Source organism: Delphinapterus leucas, chromosome 12, assembly GCF_059928025.1.
Source record: "Delphinapterus leucas isolate spDelLeu-1000000601 "Yukka" chromosome 12, BTC_Dleu_Yukka2, whole genome shotgun sequence".
NCBI lineage: Eukaryota > Metazoa > Chordata > Mammalia > Artiodactyla > Monodontidae > Delphinapterus > Delphinapterus leucas.
In genome coordinates, this window is record NC_143140.1 from 86,961,350 (window position 1) to 86,975,063 (window position 13,714).

Consider the following 13,714-nt stretch of genomic DNA (forward strand, 5'->3'; position numbering starts at 1 on the left):
CCTGCCTGGAAAAAGGTGACCTAAAGCTGAAGCCAAAATATCCCAAGGAGCTGCCCAGCAACGTAGAGACCCTCTGATAAAACCACTCCATTTCTCTCTCGGAAAAAAGCAGAACCAAGAGCAAGGCGCGGGAGGAACGTGAAGAAAAGCTGCCGATAGGGAGGGAGGAGCGACGCTCCCAACCCGGATCTTCTTTATTTTTTTTTGGAAGTAGTGGAGAATTTCAGGAATGCCAGACACACCCGTAGGAAAGCAAAGTGCTGGGGTTTTTTTTGTTGTTGTTTTTTGCGGTATGCGGGCCTCTCACTGTTGTGGCCTCTCCCGTTGCGGAGCACAGGCTCCGGACGCGCAGGCTCAGCGGCCATGGCTCACGGGCCCAGCCGCTCCACGGCATGTGGGATCTTCCCGGACCGGGGCACGAACCCGTGTCCCCTGCATCGGCAGGCGGACTCTCAACCACTGCGCCACCAGGGAAGCCCAGTGCTGGGTTTTTAATTACAAAGCACAGAAACATTTTGTGTGTGCCTCTCCCCAGTCAATGGTGTGAAGACCTAAGGCAGTCTGTTCTGGCCACGTGTTTTCTGTTTAAATACATGCTTTGGGGAAGATGCCCTCTTATTGAGTGAGTCTATTAAGAAGTGCTGAGTTCTGATGCTTTATCATAAATTCATATTCCAGAAGAAAAAGTATGCTTTAGTTTCTACTGGGTTGTGATGTATTTTTGAAAAAATGAGTTCTGGTTATAAGGGATAACATATGCGTGATAAGTAAGGTTGGGTCCCATCAGGATGCTATTTCTGGCTCCTGCTTTTCCTCTGGACACCTGTGTGGCTTTGGAGGCTCCATGGAGATAGCCGGGTGGAAACTTCTAAGGGGTGGCTTTTAGCTCCTGAGATAGGTGCGCTAACCACGGGGGCTGCTCAGGAATGGTATGGCCTGGGGAGGACAGGTCACAGGGACAGTGGCACTCCAAAAGAGGATGCATCCTGCTGGTCAGGATGGTAGGAGATTCTAGCATCAGGTAACTATTAAACTCAGTAGCTCTAAGCTCCCTTCTGCTGCTGAGGCCCTACGAGTCTGGGAGTCTCCTTTGAGGTGCTCGATTTATGATGGATGAGACTGATCTGTGATGTTTCACACTCACAGAAGCCATCCTCTGATGATGGCAGCGCTGCCCACGGCTCGTCCGCTCCGGACCTGCAGTCTGTGCAAGAATCTGCAAAGTACCAAGTTCTTAAAACAAGAGGAGGTTTTCTGGCTGAATTGCCCAAGCCCAGGAAAGTCCAGGGCAGCCTTTGCAAGTGACCCCTGCAGAGTGTTCTCGGGCAAGAAAATATATTTAAAATGCTTCAGTAGCCTCCAATCTGATCTCCTGACAATAATACAAAAATATTTTGATGACAAATGGGGGCACAGGCAAAGGTTTCTCACCGTGGATTTAATCTGCAAAATATCCAACTCAAAAAGGTGTTGTTGATGAAATGAGAGAGATTAGAAACAAAAAACAAAAATTAGCCAGGACTCCTTATCAGAAATACTGCCATGAATGATGGGAACATTGCTAAAGTAAAAAGCTCTTCATCAGGCCCACATGCAACCAGCAGGACTTTATAGGAGAAAGGCATCAACCAGCTCATTCAGGAAGTGAGCCAGGTGTCCAGGGGATGGTGTCTAGTTCCAGCGTGGAAGAATTTGAGGAGGATTGAGTGTTAGCTCTTCTCTAAATGTTTGATACAATTCGCCTGTGACCAGCCATCTGGTCCTGGACTTCTGTTGGTTGGAAGATTTTTAATCACAGTTTCAGTTTCATTAATTGTGATTGGTCTGTTCATATTTTCTATGTCTTCCTGGTTCAGTCTTAGAAGGTTGTACCTTTCTAAGAATGTGTCCATTTCTTCCAGGTTGTCCATTTCATTGGCATAGAGTTGCTTGTAGTAGTCTCTCATGATCTTTTGTACTTCTGCGGTGTCGGTTGTAACTTCTTTTTCATTTCTAATTTTATTGATCTGAGTCCTCTCCCTTTTGTTCTTGATGAGTCTGGCTAAAGGGTTATCAATTTTGTTTATCTTCTCAAAGAACCAGCTTTTAGCTTCATTGATCTTTGCCATTGTTTTCTTCATTTCTATTTCTTTTATTTCTGCTCTGATCTTTTTTTTTTTTTTTTTTTTTTTGCGGTACACGGGCCTCTCACTGTTGTGGCCTCTCCCATCGTGGAGAACAGGCTCCAGACGCGCAGGCTCAGCGGCCATGGCTCATGGGCCCAGCCGCTCTGCGGCATGTGGGATCTTCCCAGACCGGGGCATGAACCCGTGTCCCCTGAATCAGCAGGCGGATCCTCAACCACTGCGCCACCAGGGAAGCCCTCTGCTCTGATCTTTATGATGTCTTCCCTTCTACTGACTTTCCGGGAGGAGGTGGGAAGGAGACACAGGTGAGAAGGAGCGGGCAGGGGCGGCGGGAAACGTCATAAGTGGCTGTGGGTAGAACGACTGGCTCTGGCTCACTTGTGGGCACTGAGCAGGCCCTTCCCGGGCTGTGGTGGGGAAGAGGAAGGACGTTCGACCACCAGGGTCACCCTTGGCAAGAGCACGTCCAGCCTCGGAGCCCCTGGACCATCCTCCATCCTCTTCTTCCTGCCCCCTCTCCACCTCCCGTTTCCTGGGCTGGCTCCCCGTGACTGGCCATTTCTTTCCTTTCATCTCTGCATCAGAGAAGCACGGGCAGCGGGGTGCGGGCTTCTGGGGTTCAGTGAGAAGTGGGGTGGCTGCCCGGCCTTTCAAAGGCCCCCCTGGCCTTCCCCGGGGAAAGAGACAAAAGGAGAATCTTCTCCAAAAAGGGTGGCACTGGGTCTTCAGTCCACCCAGCCAGGCAGGTCCAAAGAAGGAGGTCCACTCAGCCTCTGCTTCCTTCAAAATCATTATACTGAATGCCCACCACCTGGGCCCAAAACGTGCCAGGGTTACAAAGTCTAGAACAATCCGTCAGCCTTGAGCTTCAAAGCACATCAACCAGAGGCCAGAGGAGCGATGAAGGACGGGGTGACTCACTCTTCTCAACGAGCATCTGTGGATGCCAGGATCTGAGCTCTGACTCTGGTTCCTACAAGCAGAATAAGTCTTAAGTGACATAAAAATGCCATAGCATGCACTGGAGGTAGAAGTAGGGTCCAAAAGGAGGCTGCATCTCCTGCAGGGAAGTCAGGAGGCTTCCACAGGCAGCAGGTGGCATTTGCACAGGGCCTGGAAAGGTGGAGTTCTAACAGGGACACGGAGGGGAGAGGCCTGGCGGGTGTGTATGGTGTGTAGGGGAGAGCAGGCCGTCTGGAGGGCTGGAGCCAGGCTTGTGTTCACTCTTTCACTCGGCAAGGTTAGCAGGGTGGGCGCCGGGAGCCCTAATGGTGTCAGCACCCGGATACTCTTACAGACACACACACACACACACACACACACACACACACACACACACACACACACACGGTGGGGATGGGGGAGGGTGCTGTGATGGCTGAGCCCTGACTGGGGCTAGAGGTCACAACCAATCGCCCCCAGGAAGCAGGTCCCAACAGCACTGAATACCAGTGAAAGAGCGAGGGGCCTTCTCCCCCTGGACACAGGGGAACCAGCCATGATTTTTGGCAGGCGAATGACATAGTCAAGCTGCTCTTCGTTCTTGTTTTGTTTTCAAGCATACTCATCTTGAAGCAAGGAGCACAATGGAGTGAGGTAGTGAGGAGATGTTTGCAAAGGAAGGAGCCCGAAATTGAAATCGGTGACAAGGGGACAGATCTGCGGGGAGATCTGCAGTCAGATAGGACCCGGGAGGAGAGGGGGAGGAAGGGGGGTCCGAACCCTAGGTGACCCGGGGAAAGGGGCACAGCAGAAAAGGGAGACAGCTAGCATTGGTTTGGGGAGAAATGAGCTTGATCTGAGCTACATTTACAAACAGAATCTAGGAGGTCACACATGGAACCTCCACGTCAGCCTGGACTGTCTTTAGGGTCCTCTGTGGTTATTGTGTGAAATATGGAAGCAGGAAAAAAACCGGGAGCCTGAAGTGAAATGTTCCAGCCTCTTAGGAAATGTCACTGGTCACACAGAGTCAGGGAAGCCACATGGCCGGGCCCGCCTCGCAGACTTCTGGGGTTCAGGGAGCTGAAGCCCCTCAGGAACAGGGCCAGCAGGGGGAGGGGATGCCTGCCCACTAACGGTCACTTCAGTGTAGCAGCATTAACGTCCATTTCAAAGGGTTACACTCATCTCTAATTATGGCATCGTTCTGCTCTCCCAAAACGAGAAGGACGATTGGTACCTCGAACGGTCACCGATTCTACATGGTGGAGGCTTTTGGCAGAACGCCTTTTTTGCCCCCAGTTTGTGCTTATTTCAAGGCACCGTCGACAGGCGCCCCCAGCCTTGTGGGCATCGTTCTGTTTTAGTGGAATTTGGTAGAAGGCTTGGAGTCAGCCTGGGTGCTGTCAGAAAGGGGGCACTGGGGGCCGATGGAAAATCCATGGGGGCAGGACAGGCCTTCACTAGCCCAGCTCTCAGGGCCTGTCCATCCTGGTGTCTGCTGGTGCTCAGGGAGCCCCCGGGAAACAGGTGGGACAAGTGCCCGAGGTCTCACAGCAGGACCTCACCAAGAGGTTAAGTGACCCCGATTCATGCTCAATGACGCACTGACGTTTCCAGAGCTAGAACCCAACCCCTCCACCCAGGGAATCGAGAGTCTTCCCCGCTGCCCCTGGCCAGGTGGATTGCGGGAGTTCTGTGAAGAATAAGCATAGATTAGATCTCAGAAGATCACAGAGTGGGAGAGGAGGTTTTTGGTTTTTAAAATCACCCAAGTGATACAAGAACGTATTCTCACGGTAACAAATTTCAAATAGAAACGTCAGGGTAAAAAGGAAGCGTTGCTCTTGACTCGTCATCATTCTGTAGGATTTCTTGTCGGGTTTTGTGAGTCTTTACAGACGATCCTCTCAGAGTTTAAATACATACATGTGTGCATGTACACACACACACATGTACAGTTGGGGGGACTGCTTTACCTAAAGAGATCATACATGCTCTTTGGATTGTTCTACAATTTGATTTTCAGATATTGCCTGAAGACGTTTCCATGTCAACACATAGATGTACATCATCCTCTTTTCAACTGTTTTATAGAATTCCAGAGTATAGATGAACCATAATGTATTCTTCTATTGATGGATATTTAGACTTCTTTTATTACTGCTCAGAAACTGAGGTAGTGGACTTTCTTGTGTGTATCTCTTTGTGTACAAGTGTAAGCATTTCTCTAGGATTGACAACTAGATGTGGAGTCACTGAGTTAAAAGCTAAGTGTAGTTTAAATATAATGTACCATATTGTCCCCTAAAGATATTATACCAATTCATGCTCCATTTCTCCCCACCTTCATCCACACTGGAGTTGTCAGTGCTGTGATTTTTGCCGATTTGATGGGGAGAAAAAAATCGGTTTTAATTTCCATTTTCTGGACAATATTCAGCTTGCACGTATTTTCGTGACTGTTAGCCTTTTTTTTTCTCACCTCAATGTGCCAGTTCAAACTCTTTGTCCATTTTTCAATTGGGCTGTTTCTTCTTTTCCTATTAGCATGTTCTTTATATAGTCTTAATAATAATCTTATAACTATCTTTTTCCAATATTTTTCTCCCAACCTATCACTTACCTTTTAACTTGACCTTTTTATACAAAAAAGTGTAATTTATTAACAAATTCAATCTGTAAATCTCATCCTACATGGCTCCTAGGTTTTGTGCCGTACATCCTCACCCCAAAATGATGCAAATATTTCCTTTATCTTCTTCTAATACCTTTCTATGTTGTTTCTTAAGTTTGGCGCAGTAATTGATCTGTAATAGAATTTTGTGTGTGGGTTGTGAGCTAAAGTTCTAACTTCATTTTTCCCGAATGTTTAGTGAAGTGTCCCGATACCACTTACTAATCTATTCTGGCAGTTCTCAAACTTTTTGGTCTCAGAACTCTTTTGCAGTCTTAAAAATTATTGAGGGGCTTCCCTGATGGCGCAGTGGTTGGGAGTCCGCCTGCCGATGTGGGGGACGTGGGTTCGTGCCCCGGTCTGGGAGGATCCCACATGCCGCGGAGCGGCTGGGCCCGTGAGCCATGGCCGCTGAGCCTGCGCGTCCGGGGCCTGTGCTCCTCAACGGGAGAGGCCACAACAGTGAGAGGCCCGCGTACCGCAAAAACAAACAAACAAACAAACAAACAAAAATTATTGAGGACCCCAGAGAGCCTCTGTTCATGTAGATTATTTCTATATACCGTGTTTAAAATTAAAACTGAGAAATGTTTAAAGTACAAGAATGCATAAGAGTGAATGAGGACATCATCTTGCATCACACAGCCTCCAGAAGAAGCCACCACGTGCTAGGATGAGAGTGAAGCTGGGAAATAATGTTTTGGTGATGATAGGAAAATAGTTCTGACCTGCAGGATACCCTGAAAGGATCTTGGGGACCCTAAGTTTCCACAGGCCACACTTTGAGAACCACCGGTCTATTCCTTCACCACTAATTTGAAATGCCTTCTTTACCCCACATGCCCACGGCCTGTTTAGACTGTTCTCACCTTGTTTTGTTTACGAGAAAAGTCTTCTCCTGCTCCCGCCTCCCTGATGTTGTTTTTCAAAATTCCTCACCTGTTCTTATACATTTCCTCTTCCTGATGAATTTGAGAGTCCTTTCGTCAAATTCCATTTTAAAAATTCCAGTTGGAATTTTGATTGGCGTTCTAGTGACTTCATAGGTTTAATTTGGGACAACTACACACCTCTATCTCCCGGTACATAAGCATTTAGGAGAAAGGATTTGAGAGACTGAAGGATGATGGTCCCATGATCCAGCCTGAAAGGTCCCAGAAACTTGATTTTCAAAGTGTCTCGTCATGTAAATCATCGGGAAGTCAGCAGCCTCCACCCCAGACACAGTGGTGGACCCTCTAATGACAGGGGCACAAGCTGTAGTTTCTTATCTCCGTCTAAGGATTATAGGGTCATCTAATGATGAGGAAAATATACTGACAAGTTCCTGAACCTAAATATCTAAAAGCATTAAATGCTGATTTAGACCCTCAATCTAGAGGACAAAGGGTCTATCACTGAGATCTGCCCTTCCATCAAAGCTCTTCCTGTAAGTGAGCATTGCCTATCTTACTGTAACTTTTAGGGGGAAGAAAAAGAAAGAAAGAAGGAGATGATTACCAACAACATCTGTTTCTTATATTTTCAACGTCAGAACCCCAGACAGAGACCTAAAGCAGAATACGATGCAGGAGGACCCAGGGGTGCCCGGCTGGTGCCCACAGAGAAAGGCCCCTCAGCACCATGCGGTATGACCAGCACCCTGGCCACATACGCCCAGTGCTCAGAGCGGAAAGCACCCAAGGCAGAGCCTTGGACTTTGGCATTCCCTGGCCGTTCTGGAACCTGGGAATTTTGGTCAATGAGGAAACCCACATGAAATACAGACTTTTTAAAATAAACTGTAATCTAGATTTGGCACTTGGCAAAAAAGCCTGTCGCCAGCCTGATTGCTGGAATGTGGGGAGATGGGTGATGACATATTAACAGAGACAAGTTCTTCACTCAGGGGTGACTCTAGGGCCGTGGGACTGATGAACAAGGTTGCATGTCACGGGCAGCCTCAGCCTTGCTGTTGTGAGCTTTGAGGCTCCACAGTTAGGCCTGTCATGTGACACTCCGTAGCTTGGAGCCTTGGGAAGGGTTCTTTCTGTCCTAGAAGTCTGCAGACCGAGTTCCAGTTCTATTCTGCCATGAAGTGCGATGTGAGTTTTTATAAGTGGCTTGACTACTCTGGGCCTTAGCCCTTCATTTTACATAAAATTTTACATAAAATTTTACCTATTTGTAAAATGAAGGGATTCGAATAAATCCGGACATTTTAACTTGGGGTCCATGTGTATCCATGCAGAGGCATCAGGGGCGTTTTTAAGCCTCCTGAAATTATAAGGAAAAAAATGTGTTTATGTGCATTTTTTCTGAGAAAAGCGTAGGAACCCAATAAGGTTAAAAACCTTTGGTTCCTTACCTCTCACCTTTTACGATTCTCCAAATACTGAGGTGCCCTCACCATTCTGCCCAATACTATTTCCATGTCCCTGCAAGGTCGTCTCCCCTTGCTTACCTTCCCACAGGCAAGCAGACCCCTGTACCCTGAGGATGGGAAGCTTACCTTCCCCCACCGTCTGCTGTCCGGAGTGCCAGGCCAGGTGCCTAGAAAGGCACAGAGCAGGCACTTCTGGGATTGCGTGGAAACCCAAGGGAGGGGCGCCTGCCCGCCGGCATTTTTCAGTCTTTTTCAATTCCATAGTCACCTAGCGAGTACCTCAGTGTGCAGCATTTTGAGCTAGCGGCTGCAGGGAATCTAAAGCCATACTCTTGGCCACAGAGGGGGCTCCCTTTCTTTTTGGGGGGCTGGGGAGGAGACATGGAGGCTGGCAGTGGTAATGGCTGTGATTTGGAACCCATCTCTGATGCAATAAACATCCAGCTGCTTATTAAATTGGCTCCTACTGGAGTTGGCCTGTTTCCACTCATGTCTCTTTTTAAAAAAAAAAAAATCAGTAAGTGGGTTTTGATACATTGAAAAGAAATTTATGAAAAAAAAAAGAAATTTATGTTTCTTAACTTACTATGGCATAGATATTTTCAACATCAAGCTATCAGGTCAGTGAGAAGATGTGTTGTTCAGATATTCGTACCTCTGTCTGAGAGTGAATTTGAAGGGGATGGACTCCTTAAGGTGCCATAGGTTCAAGAAACCCTGACAAGGAGGGTCCCGATCCCCCCCAGCAGAGGTTGGGGTCAGCCTAGAGCCACGTGTCCCTTAGCAAGAATTCAGAAAGGAATCGGCCCATGGCTTTTCTGTCCTACTGGCAGAGCCAGACTTCCAAGCTTCAAATCCCTGCTCTGCTATTTCTTAAACAAATTACTTAACTGCTTCCTGCCTCGGTTTCCCTGTCGGTTAAGTGGGAATCACACTTCTCACTGGGTTGCTCTGAGGATTAAGTGAATTAATCCACATGAAGCTCTTGTTTTGTTTTGTTTGAATTTTATTTTATTTTTTTTATACAGTGGGTTCTTACTAGTTATCCATTTTATACATGTTAGTGTATATATGTCAATCCCAATCTCCCAATTCATCCCACGTGAAGCCTTTGATGCCACACAGCCAATGATGCCAGCCATTGTTATGAATAACGATGATTATTCCTTCAGACGTCCTGTGGGCGAAGTGGCAGCTGTAAGGGGAGAGGCGGAGGGGGCTGCATCTTGCATCCTACCTTGAATTCCTCATTTGGACACAGCTGTGAGCTAACAGTGAAACTGCATTCTGCTATTTATAAAATGTTACCAAGCACTTGAGATATTAATATAGAACACTGCGAATTTGGGGGGTTGCTATAAACATTTAAAACTCCACATCCACTGGTAACAACGCCTCCTTTTGGAGGTAATCATGTAAGTGGCATCACAAAGGGAACAGCAGCCACAAAAGGAACAGGAGCTGCAGAGGGAGACGTAGCCACGTTAGATGCCGTGACCTCCTCCACTTTCACATGCCAGCTTTTACCTGGTTCACACGTGTGGATGTTACATGTGTTTTGACATGACCGTCATTCTGCCTGGATTGTAAACTGTCGTTGACACCTAAGTGTTTCCGAGACCGAAGTTTGGCTCTTCGTGTATTAGTCAGTAAATAAATCTTTTGGTTCGTTCTTCATTCTCTCTTTTCTACCCTTGTTTCCATTCCATTTGTCACCTCCTCTTTGACCTTTCTGCCTCTTGTCTTTTCCTTCCAGCCTGTGCAAAGTCACTGCCAGTGTCATCCCCTTTTATACAACGCGGTTCTCCCGACGCAGGCTTCCCACTACTTCCTCATCATTTTCCCAGGGCTCCACTTCTCTGCTTTCAAGCCAGTGCAGGCAGGGCTCCCACGTGGCTGCTCCCCCATCTGTGTCCTCTTGGGTGGGGAGATGAGGCTGGGAGGGGGGGCGTCTGTGAGCCCCGACCTGTCAGGAGGCAGTTGAGAATGAGATCTTCTTTGCTACCTGGGCCACCATCCCTGTGTCCCCATGTGCAGCGAGGCCTCTGCCATAACCGTTTGCCCCCCCTTGGCAGAAAAGAAGGGCTGGTGGCAGCCCTGGGGAGGGGCCTGCTTCTCTGCATCTCCTCCCCACCCCTCCGTACTTATCCCCTTTTCCAGAATCCATCTTGGTAGGTGCAGCTCCTCCTGCAGCCCGTTCACCTCTTTCCTCCGAGAGGACCGGGCAGCACTCCCACCCCCCAGGGGCACCCTGTGTTGGATCCGCAAGATCCCGCTGCTCTGCGCTGTCTTCACCTTGGCCAGCTGGGCGTCCTCCTCTTGAGATGGCCTTTTAATTTCTGGGCGGGGCTTTTCTGAGGCCTTGCAGTTTCTAGAAATTTAAACCTTAGAAAGAAAAATACAGCATTTTTCCACTTTTCCAAGAGCAGACCCAGTGGTGTATCCCGATGCTGAAAGTCAGTTAACAAGCAGGAAGCGCATTCGTTCCCCGTTTTGTGTGCAGCCCCACATGCCGGACAGTGGCATCTGTTAATCATGACGTGGCAAATGATGGCGTTGCACCGGATGATACATTCATTTCTCTGCTCTGAAGATAAATGATATCCAGTCCTGAAAAAAAAATCAATGGTGATGTATTACAGCATGATCTATGGCTTCCATCCCTGGAAGCATTAGGAAAGCATGAGTATTTACTTTCTCTGGCCTGTAATTTATCAATGGAGGATGCATGATGGATATTTAAACTCCCAGACCTATGATGAATTATTTTTTCCTGAGAAACATCTTTATCTTGTAAATAGAATTTTATAAGTATTTGTGGGACAGGAATATTCTCTAGTCTTTTCAAATTGCCACACTCCTGGCTGATTTATCTCGTCTGTTGAAGAATGCCGGGCTTTTTCTCCTTTGGTTTTAGTGCATCTTGTGGAACCCGAGACTCCCCATCACTCACAGTCTGGTGTGGAGCCAGGTTTTCTAGTTGCCTGTCAATAGCTGAGGACAGTCATATGTGTCGGCGTGGGCTGAGGGGCTGGGAAAAGGTCCGCTAAGAAAAAATGCCGCTCACCCTGATGCCACACCGAGAAATGGCCCCACCGGGTCAGAAGCCCATCCACAGCGGGGGCAGGCAGCCAGTGGGTGGAAGGGCCATCCAGGGAGAGAGAAAGCCAGGAAGATAAACCGTGCCTGGTCTCAGCCGCCCGAGGTCAGCCCTGCAAATGACTGTCACAGCCTCAAATCAGGTCGAGAGGGAAACCTGTCAGTGCTACAGTCCCAGCTTTCAGAAGCCACAGGTAGAGCCTGTGATTGAAGTGATGTTCAGTATTGGGTCCATTCATCAAAAGCCTGGGCCGCTGCCAGCTCCAGCCAGTGTGCCTCCTGGTTTTGCTGCCGCCACCTTTGGCTACACAGTGAGTCACGAGGAAAGGGCCAAGCTCGGGTGGGAAGGACAGTCAGAGGAACTGTCAGCCATGAGAAGGGAACGAGACCTGTTCAGGGAGCCCACCGATCACTTAACTGAGCACAAACGCTGTACCATGAAGGAGAATGTGGCCTCGTGCCTGCCCCTGAGGGTCTCCTGTGGCTACAAGACCACTGATGCCAGGCTAGGTGGACGCAAGGGCCTGAGTGAGGGCCTGGGGGCGGTTTCTGTCCAAATCTCAGTCATCCAGCTCCCTGGGGCCCTAAGAACGTCACGGTCCTACTGGTTCACCTCCTTGACTCCGGGTACCGTGCTGGAGGCCGTGGTCTGCTTCTTCTCCGTCTGGTCCATCGTGGGGCTCTCGGGTTTCCACACGTACCTGATCAGCTCCAACCAGACCACAAATGAAGACGTAAGTTCCTGGTGAGGTGGGACGCGGGCATGTTCTTTTGTGGGAAATAGAGAAAGAAGAAGTGAGGGGCCCGGGCTCCCTTTCCAGATGGGAGCCCCTGGGAGCAAAGAGCCTGCACGGGAAGCATTTTCCGACATCAGTCTCCAATTTCTCTATTGCGAATCTCCGAACTGTCCTGCTCTCTGACCACGTCACTTAGATACTAAGATCGGCCGAGTGACCCCCAATTCCAAGGCCCGAGGAGGGATTCTGTTCTATTCCTTTGCAATAATTCTATCAGCAACTTGTCACCCTGCCCCGATGAAGAGAGACCTCACAGGCTGGCCTCTCTCAGATAACGGCTCCATTTCATTTTGGGAGGCAATCGCACTGACCCAAAGTTTAACTTTTTATCCAGGATTATCTGCCTGTACTTAATGCAGATGGAGAGGAAATACAAAACCAGAAAACATAATGCTGGAAAATGTTTGTTCGTGAGCCTGGTCCTTTTTGCTCTGAATATTTGGATTCTGACAGAAGCCTCTATCAGTACATGAATTAAATGTCTCAGAATTAGGTTGCCTCAGAGGCTTGAGAAAAATCAGTGCTGATGAGATAGATGAGTTCCGAGAATATTAAGACGGTTATTTGTACATGCTAACTGAGAACACTAGAAATACCCTGCAGAATTATTTTGCAATATGATGAGGCTGAATTCAGGCTATAAATGGGCAATTAAGGACTTTGCTGGCAGTCCAGTAGGTAAGGCTTCACCTTCCAATGCAAGGGGTGCATGATCAGTCCCTGGTCGGGGAGCTAAGATCCCACATGCCTCGTGGCCAAAAAAACCCAAAATATAAAGCAGAAGCAATGCTGTAACAAATTCAATAAAGACTAAAAAAAAAAATAGTCCACATCAAAAAATCTTTTTTAAAAAAATGGGCCGTTAGGGGAGGCGTGTTACTCCTCTGCTACCATTCATTTCTTTACTATTTAACACTCTAAATGTAGCATCAAGAAATCTCCACTGGCTTATGTGAGCTGCCTTTTAAGTACCATGTAGTAGAAATAAGAGATTATCTTCCCCAGAGAATGTTGTTTCTCCCCAATCTCACCTGCTGTTTGGGGATATTTCCAAGTTTGGGGTTAATGCCAGTTTTCCTTGAGAAAAGTACCTCAGTTTCTTCTGCTGAAGAAATGAGTAATGATCATTGCATTCTTTACAGGCTTCTTCTGATCGGCCCGAACTGTGACATTGGTGAGATGGATACTGTGTCATTGACTATCCTTTTCTTTCAGATTAAAGGATCTTGGTCAAATAAAAGAGGGAAAGAGAATTACAACCCCTACAGCTACGGAAATATCTTTACAAATTGCTGTGTTGCCCTGTGTGGGCCCATTTCTCCAAGGTAAGATTCAGACGGCACGATGCCCGATAACAGACCTGGGAAGCACACACCCTAGTGTGTTAGCGCAGGCCTCGGGCAGCAGTGACCTGGCCGGCGGCAATGACCGCCAGCCAGGTCAGCACTCCGCTCTGTGCTGCGGAGACGTGGCCTTAACGATGTAGAGATCTGGCTTGTGTTACGCTTGGCATAACTTTCTACTGAATTTGTGTCAAGTTTGGGGAAAATCCCCTCAGGATCAAAACAGGGACACTGAGTCAGGTGACCCCATGAATCATTAGATGCTGTTGAACATCCAGCTGTCATGAGGGAGCAGGACACAGGTAGGAAGCGATTAGAAAGCCTGTAGACGTAAGTGCTAAGAGCTGAGTTGTGCAGAATAGAAA

The 13,714-nt window shown here is 48.1% G+C and overlaps 1 protein-coding gene across 2 annotated transcripts in view; it reads left to right on the top strand.

Annotated features, from left to right (window-relative positions):
- The window catches only part of ZDHHC14 (zDHHC palmitoyltransferase 14), a 277,973-nt gene that overhangs the window by 244,370 nt on the left and 19,889 nt on the right, over positions 1-13,714 (top strand). For both annotated transcript variants that reach the window (XM_089922184.1, XM_022560194.3), the window contains exons 6-7: positions 11,841-11,943; positions 13,222-13,331. In XM_089922184.1, the coding sequence (XP_089778310.1) occupies positions 11,841-11,943; positions 13,222-13,331 (213 nt within the window). The remainder of the gene's footprint in view (positions 1-11,840; positions 11,944-13,221; positions 13,332-13,714) is intronic.